This window comes from Oncorhynchus clarkii, chromosome 20, assembly GCF_045791955.1.
Source record: "Oncorhynchus clarkii lewisi isolate Uvic-CL-2024 chromosome 20, UVic_Ocla_1.0, whole genome shotgun sequence".
NCBI classification, from domain to species: domain Eukaryota; kingdom Metazoa; phylum Chordata; class Actinopteri; order Salmoniformes; family Salmonidae; genus Oncorhynchus; species Oncorhynchus clarkii.
Genome location: NC_092166.1, coordinates 75,336,920 through 75,358,190, shown reverse-complemented (window position 1 = coordinate 75,358,190; position 21,271 = coordinate 75,336,920). Strand labels below are relative to the sequence as shown.

Sequence of the window (21,271 nt, the reverse complement as noted above, 5' to 3'; positions counted from 1 at the left end):
CTTCATGGCTACTGATGTGAGTGCTATGGAGCGGTAATCGTTTAGTCAGGTTACCTTTGCTTTCTTGGGCTCAAAGACTTTGGTGGTCTGCTTAAAACATGTAGTTATTACAGACTAGGTCAGGGAGAGATTGAAAATGTCAGTGAAGACACTTGCCAGTTGGTTTGCGCATGCTTTGCGTACACGTCCTGGTAATCCATCTGGCCAGCGGCTTTGTGAATGTTGACCAGTTTTTAAAGTTCTTACTCACATCGGCTACGGAGAGCGTGATCACAGTCATCTAGAACAGCTGGTGCTCTCATGCATGGTTCGGTGTTGCTTGCCTCGAAGCGAGCATAAAATACATTTAGCTTTTCTGGTAGGCTTGCGTCACTGGGTAGCTTGCATCTGTGTTTCCCTTTGTAGTCCGTAATATTTTTTGAGCCCTGCCACATCCGACGAGCGTCAGAGCCGGTGTAGTACGATTCAGTCTTAGTCCTGTATTGACGCTTTGCCTGTTTGATGGTTCGTCTGAGGGTATAGCGGGATTTCTTCTAAGCGTCTGGATTAGTGTCCCGCTCCTTGAAAGCAGCAGCTCTAGCCTTTAGCTCGGTGTGGATGCTGCCTGTAATCCATGGCTTCTGGTTGGGAAATGTAAGTGCGGTCACTATGTGGACGTCATCGATGCATTTATTGATGAAGCTGGTGACTGAGGTGGTATACTCTTCAAAGCTTCACCTTGGTGCCCACACCAGGTTTATGGCTCTATTACTACACACCATTTTTGTGATTTTCTGTCCACCGTTATGGCTATTCTGTACATAGCAGACGTCTATAACCTCAACAAGGGACGTGAAGGGAAACTGGGATGCCTTTCATTGTGTGGAACTGTGGTTGTGTGAATTCACCCAGAACTTACCTTGGATGGACATGGGGCAAACTGAATGCCTGTCTGCTCTGCTAGGAGGGGCTACTGACTCTACACAGCCTTGGGATTCAGTCTGTCAGTCAGGACTGTAGCAAATTTCAGCAACAACAATTGTTACCATAAGCCTACAGTGTCTGAAATGTAAATTATTAGAACTACAACAAGGACAATGTTTCTGCAATGAAACACACAACACAGTTACAGCATCTCACTTTAGAACAGGAAAACACCGCTTGCTGGCAATCTTAATGCCATACTCCATCTGACGCCTTTTCAGGTCAGCAGCGTGCTTAATGTTACTGAACATGACGATAGAATAACGACAGGTATGATTGTTATTCAAGTAGAATGGAAAGTATGCAGTTAAATGAGCTGTTTACTTGTCATTTAATCTATGTCTTAATGCATGTGTGTGGGAACCTGTCATGCCACATTGTTCTCTTTTGTTTTGACATATCTGAAACACGTACAAATGTTTTTCTTCTACCTGGTAGTTAATTGCACTCACCTGGTGTCCCAGGTCTGAATTAGTCCCTTATTAGAAAGAGAGGGTGAAAAACAGAAGTGTTTCGGCCCTCCTGGACCGACATTGAACAGTGCTGCTTCATGATAACACTGGCAGGCAGCTTCTCAGGTTAGCACTGGCCCCCCAGTCTTGGTCTTGACTCCGGTCTTGAATCGGTCTCACTTTAGGTCTCGAACAAACATTGCTCGCAGATGTATTGTTTTGAAAACATGGAAGTGTCCCAAAACATGATTAATTTATTATTCACTAAATAGTGGTTCTCACCTACAACATTAATCTGGATTATCATAATGGAATTGCACTATTTAAAGAATCTAGCATTTCATTTATCAGCTATTGATCAAATAGGCATCACTCTGGTGAACTAGTCCTATACTGAGACGTATCTACAATATGTGAATAATGACCTATTGATATGTTTGTATTGTAGATAAAACACACATTTCACATTTGCCTTAACAGGGTGTGTTGGAGAAATTGTCTAAATAGAGGAACTGTTCATTTGAGGAGGATCAAAATTAACTTCTTCCTCCCCTCATCCATCCTCTTCTTCCTTTCCCTCCTCTTCTATCCTCATCCATCCTCTTCTTCCTTTCCCTCCTCCTATCTCAACCTCTTTTACCCTCATCCGTTCGCTTCTTCCTTTCCCTCCTCTTCTATCCTCATCCATCCTCTTCTTCCTTTCCCTCCTCCTATCTCAACCTCTTCTACCCTCATCCGTTCTCTCGTCCTCCCGCTGTAACCCCTCCCATCCTCTTCCTTAATTCCTCCTCCTCTTCCTCTCCTACCCCTCCATTTGTTCTGAGGGTATATCCAGAAGCATGACATCCTAATGAGGCTAACGCACACACACACACACACACACATACTATCCTCTGAGACACATGCTGTGGTGATGACGGGATTCAACTCAAATGACTCCAGTGGTTTTCCACTCTAACAGCCTCTCCAAGGATGTCATTTGTAAGGAGAGAGTAGGTTCAACACTATGATTTTGACAGGCATGAGGCCTTAGTTGCTACATTATTGATTCTTGAAGAATATAACTTATAAATTACTCATGTGCTTAGTTTAACTTGCATAACCATCAGAACCCAAATATACACTTGTTTTAGTCTGTTTAACCTGTTTTAGTCTGTTTAAGAATATGCATATCCTTGCTTCAGGTCCTGAGCTACAGGCAGTTAGATTTGGGTATGTCATTTTAGGCAAAAATTGAAAAAAGGGGGCGGATCCTTAAGAGGTTCGTACATTTAAACAAACACTGTACAGTCTCAAAACATGGCTAAAATTATACATTTGATGTTCAGTCCTTGAATCCATAGCTCTGTCTTTGAATTTGAGAGTGGTTACATTTCTCCAGACCGTCCCGTTGCTTTTTAGCGAAACGGGTGGGGAATATGCTTTGTTATTGATCCAATTAAAGACTCCAGCTTTAACAGAACGAATAAAGGGAAATGGTCAAAGTCTTGCACAGTCCGGATACTTCTAAAAATCAACATATAACAAATGCAACATTTCTGTCACATATCCTTCCCTTTGTCAAGACATGAGGGAAGGACACGGTTGATTCGATAGCAGGCTGTTTATTCTCTATGGTGTGTGTGTATAGCATTACATGTGTGTCTTACAGTATATCTCTGTTAGGGGACAAGTTACACTTTATAGGCTAGGGACACTTTATTAACCATTAATTACACACCTATGTTAGTTGTCATTATTAGTCATAGGACGGTTGGTATCTGTATTCTGTGGGGTTGAATTGTATTCTACTAGAATTGATCATGGCTATAGTGTGATGAAACCCAAATGAATCCATTGTACATTAACAGTTTACTCTGACTGAGTAAATATATGGTTTTGTCGGTGGACAACTAGAGCCTTTACTAAAGACAATGAAATGATTAGATATACAGAGGATTTGGGAAGCAGACGTGTGTGTAGTGAGACCATCATTATCAAGATATACTTTGTTATTCCCCAGAGGGTAGAATGACATGGAGATCAATGCTATATGGTAAAGACTTATCCCCTAGGGATTTATGCTAATAACAAAGATAAAGGGATTGACAGGAGACGTCTTATTGTTGACATTCTGGCTGCTAATTTAACAATAAAAAGTACCTTCTAATAAATCTGTACCTTTTGAGATTTCTTTGTTCGATAGGCAACACAGACTAGAGAATGTTAAAAATAATCATTTAATTAATTTAACATTTTTATTTGATAGAGTGTTTCTTACGACGATAAAGGTTTACCCACATATGTATTCATCAAAATAAAGGAGAGTTCTCTTTCACTGGGTATCCTGAATATTTCCCTGTAGAGAGACAAAGAGCTGCCTATACCACAAAGTGAATGTCAACAGAAATAAATAGAAATTCTGTCAATAATGTGAATTCTGCTGTCGCTGGAACCCATTTGATCCTGCAGTTTGCTGTCTTTAACACGGTCCTCTCGAAGCTAAGGGGATGAATAGATGTGGGTGCGATGTTTCACCACATACAGAACTAACACTCCTTCGAGCCCTTTTTGGAGTCTGTCACGCGCGTCATAATGATTGGACCAAGGCGCAGCGTGCGTAGAGTTCCACATCATTTTAATCAATCGAAACTCGAACAAAAACAACAAAGCACAAACAAAACGTGTAGCTACTGGTGTGCACACAGGCCACTATCTGTAGACAAGATCGCACAAAGCACAATGAGGAAATGGCTGCCTAAATATGATCCCCAATCAGAGACAACGATAAACAGCTGTCTCTGATTGGGAACCATACCAGGCCAACAAACCATTAATCACCGAGATGACCCACCCTAGTCACTATCACGCCCCAACCAACAGAGAATAAACCGCTCTCTAATGGGCAGGGCGTAACAGGGTCCCCCAAAAATCTGATTGTGAAAAGGTTGTGAGGTGGGGGACCCAACCCAAGAGCTGTTGAGAAGCTCACACTGTAAATGATCCACCCACAAGCCATCATAATAAGACTGATTTAGACAGATACAAATACTATGTATTGTCTGCAAAGGTTTGTCTCTTGCAGATGATTTTGCAAAGAAAATCTTTGGAAATTTGTACCACAACTGAGATTTTCTAATAGGGAAGTCCTTGAATAAATGAAGTGAACTGATGTGAGGCATTTGGAACATCATGTACGTATAAGTCTGCCATGTCTGGTACGTCAGACTCATTTTAGGAAGCTTGTGTTATACATGCAGAGCCTAGTATGGAGGCCTACAGGCAAAGATGTTTTGTTTGTATGTCATTTTAGATGCATTAGTTAAACCTTCATATATGTCTCTCTGTTGTGTCTTTAAAGCATACTCTTCATTAGGGTTTCCGTCCTATATTATCTCTCCAGACATCCTCATTCATAGTGAGACAGTAATGAGACAGTAATGAGTCAGCCTTGGTTGTCATGACATTCATCTGAAGTTTCTGAATGGAGTCTTTTCACTACGCCAGGCAGGAAGATATTTAAGTATTTGAGAGTGTCAATGGGATTCTATGGCAACAAGAAATAAATCAAAATGGAAGATAAACAGCTCATATATTTTGCCCACTGTGGTGTACTTGAGCAAGGTTTCCTGTCGGGCAGTCTATAAAAATAACCAGAAACAAAATAATCATACTCATCATGACAAACAAAACTTTTCACAACAGAGAATTCTGCAGGTTCTGTAGACTAAAGAGATTGACATAAACCCGGTGACAGTTGAAGACAGCACTGTTGTTATAACCGTTTAATAGTAAGCTAACAGGTCTGTCTGGTGGACTGCTGCAGGTGGGATCTCCTTTCCTTCCCCTCCCCCTCTTCATACTACTCTACTCCAGGACTGTATCTCAATAGTCAATATTGGTCTCCTCTCCTTCATTTCAATAGTCTATAGTGGTCTCCTCTCCTGCATCTCAATAGTCTATAGTGGTCTCCTCTCCTCATCTCCTCTCCTTCATTTCAATAGTCTATAGTGGTCTCCTCTCCTGCATCTCAATAGTCTATAGTGGTCTCCTCTCCTGCATCTCAATAGTCTATAGTGGTCTCCTCTCCTGCATCTCAATAGTCTATAGTGGTCTCCTCTCCTGCATCTCAATAGTCTATAGTGGTCTCCTCTCCTCATCACCTCTCCTTCATTTCAATAGTCGATTGTGGTCTCCTCTCCTGCATCTCAATAGTCTATAGTGGTCTCCTCTCCTGCATCTCAATAGTCTATAGTGGTCTCCTCTCCTGCATCTCAATAGTCTATAGTGGTCTCCTCTCCTGCATCTCAATAGTCTATAGTGGTCTCCTCTCCTGCATCTCAATAGTCTATAGTGGTCTCCTCTCCTGCATCTCAATAGTCTATAGTGGTCTCCTCTCCTGCATCTCAATAGTCTATAGTGGTCTCCTCTCCTCATCTCCTCTCCTTCATTTCAATAGTCTATAGTGGTCTCTTCTCCTCTCAAATTTCACTAACTGTAAATACAGTGTAGAAGAGAGCAATATGGTGGAGACCTAATTGGAAATAGTTTTGATCTGTGCCAATTCTGTTCTTTCATGTCAGAGCAGATGTGAGAAGAGAAGGCGACAGGAAACGACTGTGGATATGTAGTATCAAGTGTCATAGTTTTAGTGTGCGTTTCGTAAAGTTGATGTTTACTGATTGAGAACTATACAGGTAAAAAAAAATCCCTGTTAGGGGTATCATCTCATGCAAGACCAAGGGAGTAATCTATCTCATCACCTGTTCATGTGGAAAAGCCTACGTAGGACAAACGAAAATACAATTAAAACAACGCATAGCTGAACTCCGCAGCTCAATCAGGTGTAAGAACAATGACTATCCAGTAGCAGCTCACTTTGTTGAAGCTAACCATCCAATCTCCTCCCTCAAATACACAGGCATTGAGCATGTTGCTCTACCAAGGAGAGGAGGTAACATCGAGATCCCACTACGACAAAGGGAGGCTTACTGGATATCCTACTGAAATCTGCTGTTTATTTGATTTGGAATGAGCTTTATGTGTGGATGTCAGCAGTACACTACATGGTAAATTATATACAGAAATATGCAGTTGATTATAGGTTTTCTAAGCTAATATAAATAACATTGGCATACACATACATTCTCTGTTGTTCAAAACCAACACACTTGGATGCACCTTTTCTGTACAATACACAACATACTGTCACTATGGCAACAATGTCCCCCGATGACTCAGAAGTCAAAGTTGAACCAGTTGTATATATTTTTTATTTATTTTTGTTTACCTTTATTTAACTAGGCAGGAACATGTTCTGTAAAGTGAGGATTGCTACTAATATTAATAGCTTTATCTTTCCGGTGCTTTTCAGACATTGCACTCAAATCAATACCATTGTAGTGATTTATGGAGAACCTATGGAGTGGGGCTTGAACCAGCAACCCTACAGTTATCCAGACCTCTTGGCATAGGTACAGTGAACTCACATTCACAGGGCTTATACTATTGTTACTACTGCTTTAAGTCCTTCCACTATTCAGAGATACACGTGTAGTCAAACCAAAATACATTCTGACAGGTTTATCCCTGAGCTAGAGATCATTTCCCCTCAGGCAGGACTGTACCTATGATGACAACAGGAAAATATTTCCACTGGACCCACGGAAGTATGTCCACACATTTCTAACCCAATCCGAGGTGTTTAACAAAGGAAAAACAGCCACCCCAACCATCCCATCCACCCCCGGGGCACCACAGAGACAATAGAGCCAGTTTTAACTAAACATTGTCTGTGACTCTAGCCTCTGTAAAAGGAACAGTTTTCCAGTGACCTTTAAACGTGGAACAACTGCTGATGGACAGTCATTTGTTAATTACTGTAATAATGGTGGAGGATAAACCAAATGCAGTTTCAAATCAGAACCTAATGCTGATATAAAGCTATGATGATGCAATCAACACATGGGCCTACTGCATTGGTCGTATTTTAAATCTGCTCACAAAATACTGCTCTTAAAGACTTTTAACAACAAGAACAAAAATGCACTTCGACATACATTTGTAAATCATTTGTTGATTTAATATCCCCATGGATGGTGTAAAGTTGGAGAGCAACGCCAGCAGTGAATGTACTGGGAACCTTGGATTCTCATATGGATTATCTGTAATTTACATAGAATATATGGTGACTAGCCTGCATGGCAAGATAGTGTCCCCACTAGGCACAGACTTCAACGTCTAATGATTCTAATGCAAGAACACAGCTTTTCAGGGGTTTTAAAGCTCTTCAGAAGAGAATCGCCAATGAGTTGCTTTAATAAGTCCAGTCACCAGCACCACACTGCTCAGCTGAAAGGACTTTTCTAAAAATGTATTTTCAGCAAAAGCAGATGACATGAAAGCAGCAGTCTCAACCTCACTGGTATAACGACACACAGAACTAATCTTTGAACTTCAGCCTGTTGTGTCCTAGAAGGACACACTGCAGATAACACATGAATCAAATACCATGTACATGAGGGGTGTGAGTATACAGGAAATATATAACAAATACAGTAAACGTGCTTATAACAAGTAAAAGTGCTTGGTTTATGTTCCTGAGAGCCATGCAGACACACACTAGGAGAGTAGAGCATATATTATCAGGCCACTACTGTAACGGTATGATCGTGTTACATCAAATATAACCAGAAAACAAGATGATGAGAGTTTGCCATGACTGTAGCTCTGCATTGAAATGACTTGATCAAATATGCAGTAGCCCACTGGGCACAAACCTCACTTCATCGTCTAGTTTTGATTTACACTTGTAGAAAAAAGGGTTACAAAATGTCCCCATTGGAGAACCGTTTTTGGTTCCAGATTGAAATCTTTTGGGTTCCCTGTACAGCCCTCTGTGGAAAGGGTTCTACCTGGAACCAAATAGGGTATGGGGACAGCCAAAGAACCTTTTTAGGTTCAAGATAGCACTATTTTTTCTAAGAGGACTCAAAATCCTGCACACGCTGTGCCTGTCCAGAATGGGAGTTGAAGTTAAGCCCTATGCACCCAGTCAGGGGCTGAAATGGTGGTGTCTGGTAAGGTATGTACCAGTGGGATAGGAGGTTTAGGGCTGATTTGGTGGTCTGGTTAGGTATGTACCAGTGGGATGTGGAGGTTTAGGGCTAATTTGGTGGTCTGGTTAGGTATGTACCAGTGGGATGTGGGATAGGAGGTTTAGGGTTGAAGGCTGATTTGGTGATCTGGTTAGGTATGTACCAGTGGGATGTGGAGGTTTAGGGCTGATTTGGTGGTCTGGTTAGGTATGTACCAGTGGGATGTGGAGGTTTAGGGCTGAAGGCTGATTTGGTGGTCTGGTTAGATATGTACCAGTGGGATGTGGAGGTTTAGGGCTGAAGGCTGATTTGGTGATCTGGTTAGCTAGGTACCAGTGGGATGTGGAGGTTTAGGGCTGAAGGCTGATTTGGTAATCTGGTTAGGTATGTACCAGTGGGATGTGGAGGTTTAGGGCTGAAGGCTGATTTGGTGATCTGGTTAGGTATGTACCAGTGGGATGTGGAGGTTTAGGGCTGAAGGCTGATTTAGTGGTCTGGTTAGGTATGTACCAGTGGGATGTGGAGGTTTAGGGCTGAAGGCTGATTTGGTGATCTGGTTAGGTATGTACCAGTGGGATGTGGAGGTTTAGGGCTGAAGGCTGATTTGGTGGTCTGGTTAGATATGTACCAGTGGGATGTGGAGGTTTAGGGCTGAAGGCTGATTTGGTGATCTGGTTAGCTAGGTACCAGTGGGATGTGGAGGTTTAGGGCTGAAGGCTGATTTGGTAATCTGGTTAGGTATGTACCAGTGGGATGTGGAGGTTTAGGGCTGAAGGCTGATTTGGTGATCTGGTTAGGTATGTACCAGTGGGATGTGGAGGTTTAGGGCTGAAGGCTGATTTAGTGGTCTGGTTAGGTATGTACCAGTGGGATGTGGAGGTTTAGGGCTGAAGGCTGATTTGGTGGTCTGGTAAGTTAGGTACCAGTGGGATGTGGAGGTTTAGGGATGAAGGCTGATTTGGTGGTCTGGTAAGTTAGGTAACAGTGGGGTGTGGAGGTTTAGGGCTGAAGGCTGATTTGGTGGTCTGGTAAGTTAGGTACCATTGGGATGTGGAGGTTTAGGGCTGAAGGCTGATTTGGTGGTCTGGTAAGTTAGGTACCAGTGGGATGTGGAGGTTTAGGGCTGAAGGCTGATTTGGTGGTCTGGTTAGGTATGTACCAGTGGGATGTGGAGGTTTAGGGCTGAAGGCAGATTTGGTGGTCTGGTAAGTTAGGTAACAGTGGGGGTACCAGACCCACCTCCCTCAGCTGGTCCAGTTTCTCCAGAGTCTCCTTGGTGTCAAACTGCCACTCTTTCACCTGCTCCACTGCTGTAAAGCCCTCCTGAAACACACAGACACGTGATTGTACAAACAGTTACACACGGAAGCAAAAAGACACATTTGAATAGAAAATGTCTATGCCAACCTCAGGTTTTATTTGAGAAGATGTGATACTCACATGGTTTTTGAGCCTTGTATCAGCCCCTCCAACAATGAGCAGCTTGAGTATCTTATATCTGCCTAGACGCACAGCATCATGCAGAGGAGTGTCCCCCTCCTGGAATACAAAATTACAATACTACACTATGAAGACAACGAAAATAATGATGCCAACGAGGACAACCAAGATAATGATGACAACAACGACAACCAAGATAATGACAACAAAGACAACCAAGATAATGATGACAACAAAGACAACCAAGATAATGATGACAACGAGGACAACCAAGATAATGATGACAACAAAGACAACCAAGATAATGACAACAAAGACAACCAAGATAATGATGACAACGAGGACAACCAAGATAATGATGACAACGAGGACAGCCAAGATAATGATGACAACGAGGACAACCAAGATAATGATGACAACGAGGACAACCAAGATAATGACACAAAGACAACCAAGATAATGATAACAACAAAGACAACCAAGATAATGACAACGAGGACAACCAAGATGATGAGACACATTGTTACAATGATGATGTTTGTTTATTGTATTACAAGAGGAAAGGAATGATAAAAGGCTTTTTAAGCACCAATACCACACAAAACTGGTAGAAAGAGGAGGAAGGGAAGCGCTACTAAGGTACACAATAGTACATTTTGGTAGATAGAAGGTGCTCTTTGGTAAAAGGGGTGAATTGGTCATCAAAAAGAAAGGAGGACCAAGGCACTCTTCATGTAATTAATTAAAATGCCTTTATTAGTATGGCATGTTCAATAGAAACAAAATTTTTAAAAATCAGAAGCGTTTCGGCTTCATGGCCTTCGTCAGGGAGGACAAAGAAATAATACAATGTCCTCTTTTGAACAGCTTTTTCAATTAGCCCTAATTTGAAGAGGGCATAGTTACAAAATTGATTGCACACACCTAGTAAGCAATACCATACACATTAAAAAGTGAAATACTGTAACTAATTCAACTCCAAGCTAGAAGTATCAGAACACTAAAAGGTAGTTCTAACCTTAAATATGACTGGGAGAAGTGTCAAGAATAAGAAAACAATATATTCACTAGTACACTAGAACACAGCAAAACATGAACAACAACAGTCTAAACATAGCTGAGGGCAATTGAGCAACATTTCCACTAGATGACAGCAAATGGACCCATCACGACCCTACAGGAAGGGTGAAGAATCAATATCTTCATTTAAACCAGGGTACTGAGTGGCCTGTAGTTTGTAAGTCCATATCTTCATTTAAACCAGGGTACTTAGTGGCCTGTAGTTTGTAAATCCATATCTTCATTTAAACCAGGGTACTTAGTGGCCTGTAGTTTGTAAATCCATATCTTCATTTAAACCAGGGTACTTAGTGGCCTGTAGTTTGTAAATCCATATCTTCATTTAAACCAGGGTACTTAGTGGCCTGTAGTTTGTAAATCCATATCTTCATTTAAACCAGGGTACTTAGTGGCCTGTAGTTTGTAAATCCATATCTTCATTTAAACCAGGGTACTTAGTGGCCTGTAGTTTGTAAGTCCATATCTTCATTTAAACCAGGGTACTTAGTGGCATGTAGTTTGTAAATCCAAAAACTTTCCCTTTGGTTTAACTGTTCAAGACAGTCCCCTTTTCTAATAGAGGCTGGAACATGATCAATACCCATAGCTTGTAGGGAGGCAGGGTTGCCATGGTGTAAGGACTTGTAGTGCCTTGCCATGGGGTAGTCTTCATTGCCTATGGCGTACTTGTGTTCCGCTAAGCGGTCTTGAAGGCGTCTCTTTGTCCGTCCAATGTAGAACACCTTGCACTGTGGACATTCCAATCTATAGATGACATGAGGGGTTTTGCAGTTAATGAAATGCTTGATGTAATACTCCATTTTAGATGCTGTGTCAACAAAATACTTCTTCTGGACAACCAAGATAATGATGACAACGAGGACAATCAAGATGATGATGACAACAAAGACAACCAAGATCATGATGACATCGAGGACAACCAAGATAATGATGACAACAAAGACAACCAAGATAATGATGACAACTAAGACAACCAAGATAATGATGACAACAAAGACAACCAAGATAATGATGACAATGAGGACAACCAAGATTATGAGCCACATTGCTACAATGATGATGTTTGTTTATTGTATTTCAAGAGGAAAGGAATGATAAAAGGCTTTTTAAGCACCAATACCACACAAAACTGGCTTACAAAATCATATTAGACCAGGTATGATGCAGTGAGAAAGCATGACGTCCTACCCTGTCTCTGGCGTTGATTTTGGCTCCACTGTTCAGCAGGTGTCCCACTACATCAGAATGGCCTGTCCTGGTGGCCACATGGAGAGGGCTGGCCATCAGCTAGGGATGAGAGAGAGAAAGAGAGAGAGCGAGAGAGAGAGAGTTACAGCCAACATGGGCGCATTTCTACTCATTTCCTCCTCTTCACCGGGATTGATGTGAAATAAATTGTGAAAGATGCTGCAGATAACAATTCCTTGTAGCTGAAATCTTCCCAATTCTACATGTCAAAGGACAAAGAAACATGTATATTCTTAATATACACTGCTCAAAAAAATAAAGGGAACACTTAAACAACACAATGTAACTCCAAGTCAATTACACTTCTGTGAAATCGAACTGTCCACTTAGGAAGCAACACTGATTGACAATACATTTCACATGCTGTTGTGCAAATGGAATAGACAACAGGTGGAAATTATAGGCAATTAGCAAGGCAATAAAGGAGTGGTTCTGCAGGTGGGGACCCCAGACCACTTCTCAGTTCCTATGCTTCCTGGCTGATGTTTTGGTCACTTTTGAATGCTGGCGGTGCTTTCACTCTAGTGGTAGCATGAGACGGAGTCTACAACCTACACAAGTGGCTCAGGTAGTGCAGCTCATCCAGGATGGCACATCAATGCGAGCTGTGGCAAGAAGGTTTGCTGTGTCTGTCAGCGTAGTGTCCAGAGCATGGAGGCGCTACCAGGAGACAGGCCAGTACATCAGGAGACGTGGAGGAGGCCGTAGGAGGGCAACAACCCAGCAGCAGGACCGCTACCTCCGCCTTTGTACAAGGAGGAGCAGGAGGAGCACTGCCAAAGCCCTGCAAAATAACCTCCAGCAGGCCACAAATGTGCATGTGTCTGCTCAAACGGTCAGAAACAGACTCCATGAGGGTGGTATGAGGGCCCGACGTCCACAGGTGGGGGTTGTGCTTACAGCCCAACACCATGCAGGACGTTTTTCATTTGCCAGATAACACCAAGATTGGCAAATTCGCCACTGGCGCCCTGTGCTCTTCACAGATGAAAGCAGGTTCACACTGAGCACATGTGACAGACGTGACAGTCTGGAGATGCCGTGGAGAACGTTCTGCTGCCTGCAACATCCTCCAGCATAACCGGTTTGGCGGTGGGTCAGTCATGGTGTGGAGTGGCATTTCTTTGGGGGGCTGCACAGCCCTCCATGTGCTCGCCAGAGGTAGCCTGACTGCTATTAGGTACCGAGATGAGATCCTCAGACCCCTTGTGAGACCATATGCTGGTGCGGTTGGCCCTGGGTTCCTCCTAATGCAAGACAATGCTAGACCTCATGTGGCTGGAGTGTGTCAGCAGTTCCTGCAAGAGGAAAGCATTGATGCTATGGACTGGCCTGCCCGTTCCCCAGACCTGAATCCAATTGAGCACATCTGGGACATCATGTCTCGCCCCATCCACCAACGCCACGTTGCACCACAGACTGTCCAGGAGTTGGCGGATGCTTTAGTCCAGGTCTGGGAGGAGATCCCTCAGGAGATCATCCGCTACCTCATCAGGAGCATGCCCAGGCGTTGTAGGGAGGTCATACAGGCACGTGGAGGCCACACACACTCCTGAGCCTCTTTTTGACTTGTTTTAAGGACATTACATCAAAGTTGGATCAGCCTGTAGTGTGGTTTTTCACTTTAATTTTGAGTGTGACTCCAAATCCAGACCTCCATGGGTTGATAAATTTGATTTCCATTGATAATTTTTGTGTGACTTTGTTGTCAGCACATTCAACTCTGTAAAGAAAAACGTATTTAATAAGAATATTTCATTCATTCAGATCTAGGATGTGTTATTTTAGTGTTCCCTTTATTTTTTTGAGCAGTGTATCTTAACCCCACTGAGGACAACCCTGGACTGGTGAAATGATGCGGCCGTGGGTAGATGGCCATTCTGTTAGCTGGCTAACTCCACAATGAATGAAATGTCAGTAGCTATAGTCGCACAAAAGCATCATGACACACCCACCCACGTCTCACCTTGTCCCTGATGTTGAGGTCTGCTCCATGTTTCTGGAGGACCTCGATCACAGCCAGGCTTCCTCCTCTACAGGCCCAGTGAACAGCTCTGGACTCCAGCTGGAACACACACATGGCCACCTTCACTGTACAATGTCTGAGACTTAACAACTGACTCATCACCAGCTTTTCATTCCACAGCCCTAACCTTATCAATTATCCAGTTATCAGCACAATACTTGAGGTTATATAGGTTACATACTGTATATGTGATTAAAAGTTGTCCGTTTGTTCCCCAGTATTGGAGTTAAAAACACAATTATGTCAACTATGTAATTTCATAGCTTTTATCACAACAACGTACATTGACTATAGAACATACTGTGTTAATGGCAAGAGTCTCTCACCCGGTCTTTAGAATTGATGTTAGCTCCTTTCTCTAGAAGCTTCTGGATGACGGTAGAGTGTCCCTCGATGGAGGCAAAGTGCAGTGCTGTCCTCCTTAACTGGAAAAATATTTAGTTATGTAAGATGTTGAACTGTTAAAATTATATCTGTTTCAGGTAAAAGATACAATTGAGTTTTTTTATTTGTTAATATTTTGTGCTACTGCTACAGTAGGGCAAGGCCATTGCAGATTGCTAGGCCACAGTCATTTCAATTTACCTCTTGTACAATACAGTTGAACTTTGAACTATTGAGGCCAGATCTTTCAACAAGTAAATACATATATTTTGTGAAGTGAAGTCACATGACTGTATTTTAACCTTTGTTTTAAGCCTTTTCTAGAAATGGGAATTTGACCAAAAATGAAAGCAATTGTCTGAGGATGGTGCTGGACCTTCTGACATTAAAAGAAAAAGTGATCGTTCGGTGAAAGAATCTTAATAAAGGTTGAAATCCAGCTCATGTGACATGATAAGCTGACCATATACCATACAGACTAGTACTTTCCTCATCACTGAAATTGGGGTCTCCTCCATCTTCCAGATATTTCTCCACCACTTTGAGTTTACCCTGAGTCGCTGCCTTCATGAAGTCAAAAGTGTCTACAGGTCCTAACTGACAAACACAAAGACCCATAAAAAACGTGTTTGTGTTACTCTCTGGGACTTGCAACTGATCCAGAATCAGCAAACCTTGGTCCCACTCTTCAAAATGACAAACAAGAGTATATTCTGCATTGTTCCGGTCATCAAAAATAAATATTGCTAAATGTGATATAAATGTTGCCTCACCACAGGTATGTCCATGGCCACCTTGGATGAGGACCCTGACTTCTTCAACTTCCTCCTCCGGCAGATCTCCTTGATGCTCTCTGGTCCTCCCTGATCAACTATCTTCCCCTCTGAAAATGAATTCCTCTCTCTCTCCTCTGGCTAGGGGAGACAAGATGGTGGTCAGAAGATTAGATTCTCCTCTCATACAGGCTGACTCAGAATTGGTACCCCCCCCCACCCCCCCCCCTCTCTCTACCTTAACATAATAACAACAATAAAGAATACGACTGCCAAAACACGACACGAGATAGATCACATTCATCGTGTAATTATATCTACTATTGTCTTAACTATTAAAAGTATTACTATAGGCTCATTCTTCATACACCAGCCCTAGAGTCTGGTATGAGTGACTGGCCTCCCTTGCTTTGTTCTGTGTCTAGTGTAAACCAACAGCTGTCTGAACAGTAGCTAGCCTCCACCTAATTTACTACCGGGGATAGAAGGGGAGTTGGTGTGAGAGGGTCAGTGCCTGTAAAAGCAGAGATGCCAGGGGCACATGTTGAAGTGGCTAATGGCCAGATACATTCAAAGCATGGTAACCTCATAGCTTGTAAATGAGAACATGTTCTCAACAAAATATCTGGTAATAGAACAATGTTGTTGGCAGTAACCAACCTTGGGGAAATATAAACAGCATCTTGAGGTAGATATAGGTGAATATAGATATAGGTGAATATAGATATAGGTGAATATAGATATAGGTGAATAGGTTGTGTGTTCTTCATAAAATACAGGTGAATAGAATCAAATATTGTCTCAATAACAAGCCTGGTAAAAGAGAGCTAAGTAGAATGCATTGACAGTAAACTATTGCTGGATTTACAATGTGGGATTCACAGACTGTAATGTAACTGAGGGTGAATACATAACCAAATGTATCAGAAGTTTACTTCCTTTTCCTTTACCTGGATGCTTTCAACGTTGTGATTGGTGGGTTCACAGCCTGGTTCTTCCTGTTCAGGTGTGTCCCACTTCATACGTCCCAGCTTCACCGCTCGCGCTCTGCGACGCTGGTTAATAACAGAGAAATAATATTCAAATCATAACTCTATCTAAAGTGAAAAACACACCTTAATGTACTTTACAATTAACAGACATGCAAAAATAGAAAGACAAGCAAAACATTATTTTCCATTTGTAGAAAACCGGCGTACTTATGTTTACATTTTAAAAATAAAATAAAAGCTTTGGTACGTAATGAATTTTAAAAACTGTTAGTACAAAACTCCAAACTGACAACACTCGTAAAGCAGCCATTTTACAATCAAAACCGTTCATTACGCATTCATTTTGTTTGCAGACATCTTTCACCACACAACCATTGATCCAAAATCTAAGTTTACCGTGAAATATAATGAGTACATTGGTTTAATCACCAAAACACAACATAATGATATCTTCTGAATTTAGTTATTTGAACAACCAGCTAATCCAACAGTACTGTAAAGTGCAATACATTACACTGTGTTTTACATTAGGCAACACTTACACTACCCATTCAAATTGACTAAACATCACATTTCCATAATTTCTATCCCATGTGTGATCAAAAGTGTGATCATTGGAAACATCTTTCATCATGTATTCAAATGAAAGAAATTAAGGAAACAATGTTTAGCAGCACTAGTATGCATCAAGCCTGTTTTGAGCATTTCGCCCATAGAAAGAATTAACAGTAAATATGTTAATTGTTCATGCACCTGGGGAAAAACTTTTTGGCATGGTGAATCCAAGCCTGACATAGGTCTGGACTGATGTCATTGCATGCCTCATCCATGGCCCAAAGGAGGGTAGTGGAAATCATACATCTTCCACCTGCATTGTAATCGTGTATTGTATTGTACAGCATTGTACCGATCTATTGTAGAGGTCCTAAACGTGACTCAGTTAGTAAGAGCATGGCACCAGCAAGACCAGAGTTGTGGGTTTGATTCCCACTGGGTTCACATGCCAAAATATGTGGAATGTTGTCACTTTGGATGAAAGTGTTTGCTACGTAAATGGCATATATTACTGTATTACAGTGCTGTATTAGCCTGTATTAAAGTACTGTATTGACCAATGATATTTTAGTAGATCAGTATGAACTCTCCTGATCAAAAAGACCCCAGAAATGTCATTTTGCATACATGTTTACTGTATAGAGGATGCATTTCTTTCTTGTTTTGGAATTTCCGTATAATTTTCATATTGGTATTGTATTTATTTCTGTATTATTTTCTTGTTGGTATTGTATTTATTTATGCACTGTAGGAGCTAAAAAATACAAGCATTTCACTGCGCCTGCTTTAACATCTATTAATCGGTGTACGCGACTGTTAGGTGCCTCCTAAGAAGAGGTAGGAGCAGGAGAGCAAGGAATTGCCAGTGGCACAGTCGTTTATTATAAAGTCCCAACCCAACAACAACAGGTGGGGAAACACACCCCAACGAAGTCGCCACACCTAGGGAAAATCACAAAACACACCGCAACGAAGTCGCCACACCTAGAGAAAATCACGAAACACACCCCAACGAAGTTGCCACACCTAGGGAAAATCACGAAACTCACCCCAACGAAGTCGCCACACCTAGGGAAAATCACGAAACACACCCCAACAAAGTCGCCACACCTAGGGAAAATCACGAAACACATCCCAACGAAGTCGCCACACCTAGGGAAAATCACGAAACTCACCCCAACGAAGTTGCCACACCTAGGGAAAATCACGAAACACACGAAGGAGAAACCTCTACTCCTAATACAGTACCAACGGTACAACGACTGTGAGAAACAAAAAACGAATAATCCCGCACAAAGACTAGCAGGCAGCGGAGGTTAATAAACCCACCGAAATGAACAAATAGGACACAGGTGTAAACAAAACAGACAGACACAAACGAAAAGGAAAAATGGATCGGTGGCAACTAGTATGCCGGTGATGACGACTGCCGAGCGCCGCCCGAACAGGGAGAGGAGCCACCTTCTAGTAGGCCAGCGCTGACGACTGCCGAGCACCACCCGAACAGGGAGAGGAACCACCTTCTAGTAGGCCGGCGCTGACGACTGCCGAGCACCACCCGAACAGGGAGAGGAACCACCTTCTAGTAGGCCGGCGCTGACGACTGCCGAGCACCACCCGAACAGGGAGAGGAACCACCTTCTAGTAGGCCGGCGCTGACGACTGCCGAGCACCACCCGAACAGGGAGAGGAACCACCTTCTAGTAGGCCGGCGCTGACGACTGCCGAGCACCACCCGAACAGGGAGAGGAACCACCTTCGGTGGAAGTCGTGACAGTGACCAGTAAACTTTGATTCGTTACATACAGTATATATCTGATCTTGTCAATAACATATTTGTATTTTATTTACTGTGAAGTAAAATCATAACAGTCATCGTCATAGTAGTACATTCAAGAGTGGTGCAGCGGTCGAAGGCACTGCATCTCAGTGCTTGAGACATCACTTCAGTGTCACTACAGACAGCCTGGTTCGATTCCACGCTGTATCACAACTGGCCATGATTGGGAGTCCCATACGGTAGGGCAGCGCACAATTTGCCCAGCGTCATCCGGGTTTGGCAGGTGTAGGCTGTCATTGTAAATAATAATTTGTTCTTAACTGACTTGCCTAGTTAAATGTATAAAATTATAATAATTAAAATATATATAATACCTTTTATGTTTCTATTTTTCAGACATACATTTTCATGATGTAGTCCTCTAAATCTGTAGTAGACGAGCCAGTGTAAAATCTGTAGTAGACGAGCCAGTGTAAAATCTGTAGTAGACGAGCCAGTGTAAAATCTGTAGTAGACGAGCCAGTGTAAAATCTGTAGTAGACGAGCCAGTGTAAAATCTGTAGTAGACGAGCCAGTGTAAAATCTGTAGTAGACGAGCCAGTGTAAAATCTGTAGTAGACGAGCCAGTGTAAAATCTGTAGTAGACGAGCCAGTGTAAAATCTGGAGGTTTACCAGACAGTTAAGTGATTATCGATTAAGAGCAGTTGGATTAAGTAATGGTAAAATGTATTTTAGAATATGAGAAAATAATCATATCAAAAGTAATGTGAGCATTGCATTATGAAAGGCAATTGCTTTATATGAACATGTATTGTCATGTGAAACATTTATTTCTAGATAAAACACTGATTACGGTTTGTGAAAAAGTGACTTATGATTTTGTGTGTTGAATTGTCAATTGAAAATGTGCTTAAACTTTTGGAACAACTGCCTGTTTGATGATCTGTTTTGCATTTTGTACTAAGAGTTGTGAAAATGTACCACATACTTGCACTAAATATTACACTAAAGAGATGAACAAAAGTGTAACATGAGATTAGTGGTAAATATAATGTATAACTAACAAGCTAATTTCCCTCAAGTGATGAACTGCGGGTGTAAGAAAGTATAAATGAAGTCATTCATTCAAATCTGTGAATCCCAAATCGGTCTGCTTGTAGAGGAAGGTGATATGTAACTCTGCTTTCTCCCTGGAGGCAGTATCAAACAATCTGTTGAGAGGCATGGATCATAGAGGAATCTACAAGAACACTTGTCCATGCAATATCATGTATTTTTGCACGGACTAGTCAAAGGAATCATTGCAAACTGAAATGATGATATTAGAAGGGTAAAAACATGAACAAATATAAACAAAAATCCTGAAGTAAAATCCTTGCAGACACCATGACATTCAAATGTCTATGAAAGTGTCTATGAAACAAAATAAATGTCTAATCAAGGACATTACTTTATTTATATTTCAGTAATTACTTGATTTCATGTATTAGTTGTAAAGATGTAGCAATGTATTATAGATAGCCTACTGTAGGTCAGAGGTCAGGCTGTTAAGTTAATAAGCTGTAAACTATTTCAGAAGCAGCAACGGGTCATGTGGTTATAGATACCTCAGATAACTATAGGTCACACCAGGGGGAGAACTGCCCCCTCTCATTGAAGCCATGAAGTTCATGGCCGACCAGAGAACTGCAGGCTGTTGTTTTCAGAAAGCAATATCCCCCTATGTACTGAATGGGAAAATGGCAATCTTCGTGGTCAATATTTGTGTGAATGAAATTAAAATCAGAAGACAGTCACAGTATCAATAATTGCTTCTATTACATCAGATGTACAGTATGTCCTTGAACGAATTATAAACAAATCTCACAAAGAACAAGTTAAAAGGATACATTTGTTGCTACCGGCAGCCTGCAGTCCCCGGTCGAACTTAAACTTGAAATACTCAATGAGAGTGGGCAGTCGTCCTCCCCACTTCCTGAAGTGGTCGCCATTCTCCCCACTTCCAAGAAACGCCATCTTAGCAAGCTAAAACCGACTTCCTGAGCTTTAAATGGTGTGATGTCATTGATGACTTTGTCCATTCTTATACAGTCAATGGGTCACACATAGTCACACAGTCACAGCAAAGGCTAGCTCAGGTCACTCAGCCTCACACACAGTTCACACCAGCTAATGCAAGTGCATGTACTGTATGTGTGGGTGTTTGTACACATGTTTGTGTCTATGTTAAAATGTACAGTAGGATACGTCATTGTTCTGAAGGCCCAGATATTTTCCTGTGTTTTATATCATTTCCACACTATGAGGTTGAAAAAATACTGTGAAATTGTGAAAATGATGACAATGCACTTTTAGTGTAAGAGCTGTTTGAAAAGATCTCCTGAAATTTCAGCCTGTTTTGGTGGGATGGAGTTTTGACCTTCCATGGTAACAGCACCAAGCTGTATATTAGTTAATAGACCAATTAGAAAGAGAGTTCCAAACCTCTCTGCCAATAACAG

At 41.8% G+C, this 21,271-nt stretch overlaps 1 protein-coding gene across 1 annotated transcript; it reads right to left on the bottom strand.

The window, feature by feature from the left end:
- Window positions 1-7,836: 7,836 nt before the first annotated feature.
- On the bottom strand, window positions 7,837-20,786 carry LOC139377161 (ankyrin repeat domain 2 (stretch responsive muscle)). Its single transcript, XM_071120171.1, has 12 exons — window positions 20,672-20,786; window positions 18,165-18,183; window positions 17,913-18,057; window positions 16,393-16,497; window positions 15,443-15,583; window positions 15,161-15,266; window positions 14,612-14,712; window positions 14,226-14,324; window positions 12,200-12,298; window positions 9,932-10,030; window positions 9,722-9,814; window positions 7,837-7,878 (listed from the first exon to the last, which is right to left on the bottom strand). Exons 1-12 carry the CDS (start codon window positions 20,784-20,786, stop codon window positions 7,837-7,839), a joined length of 1,164 nt encoding a protein of 387 aa, XP_070976272.1.
- Window positions 20,787-21,271: the final 485 nt, after the last annotated feature.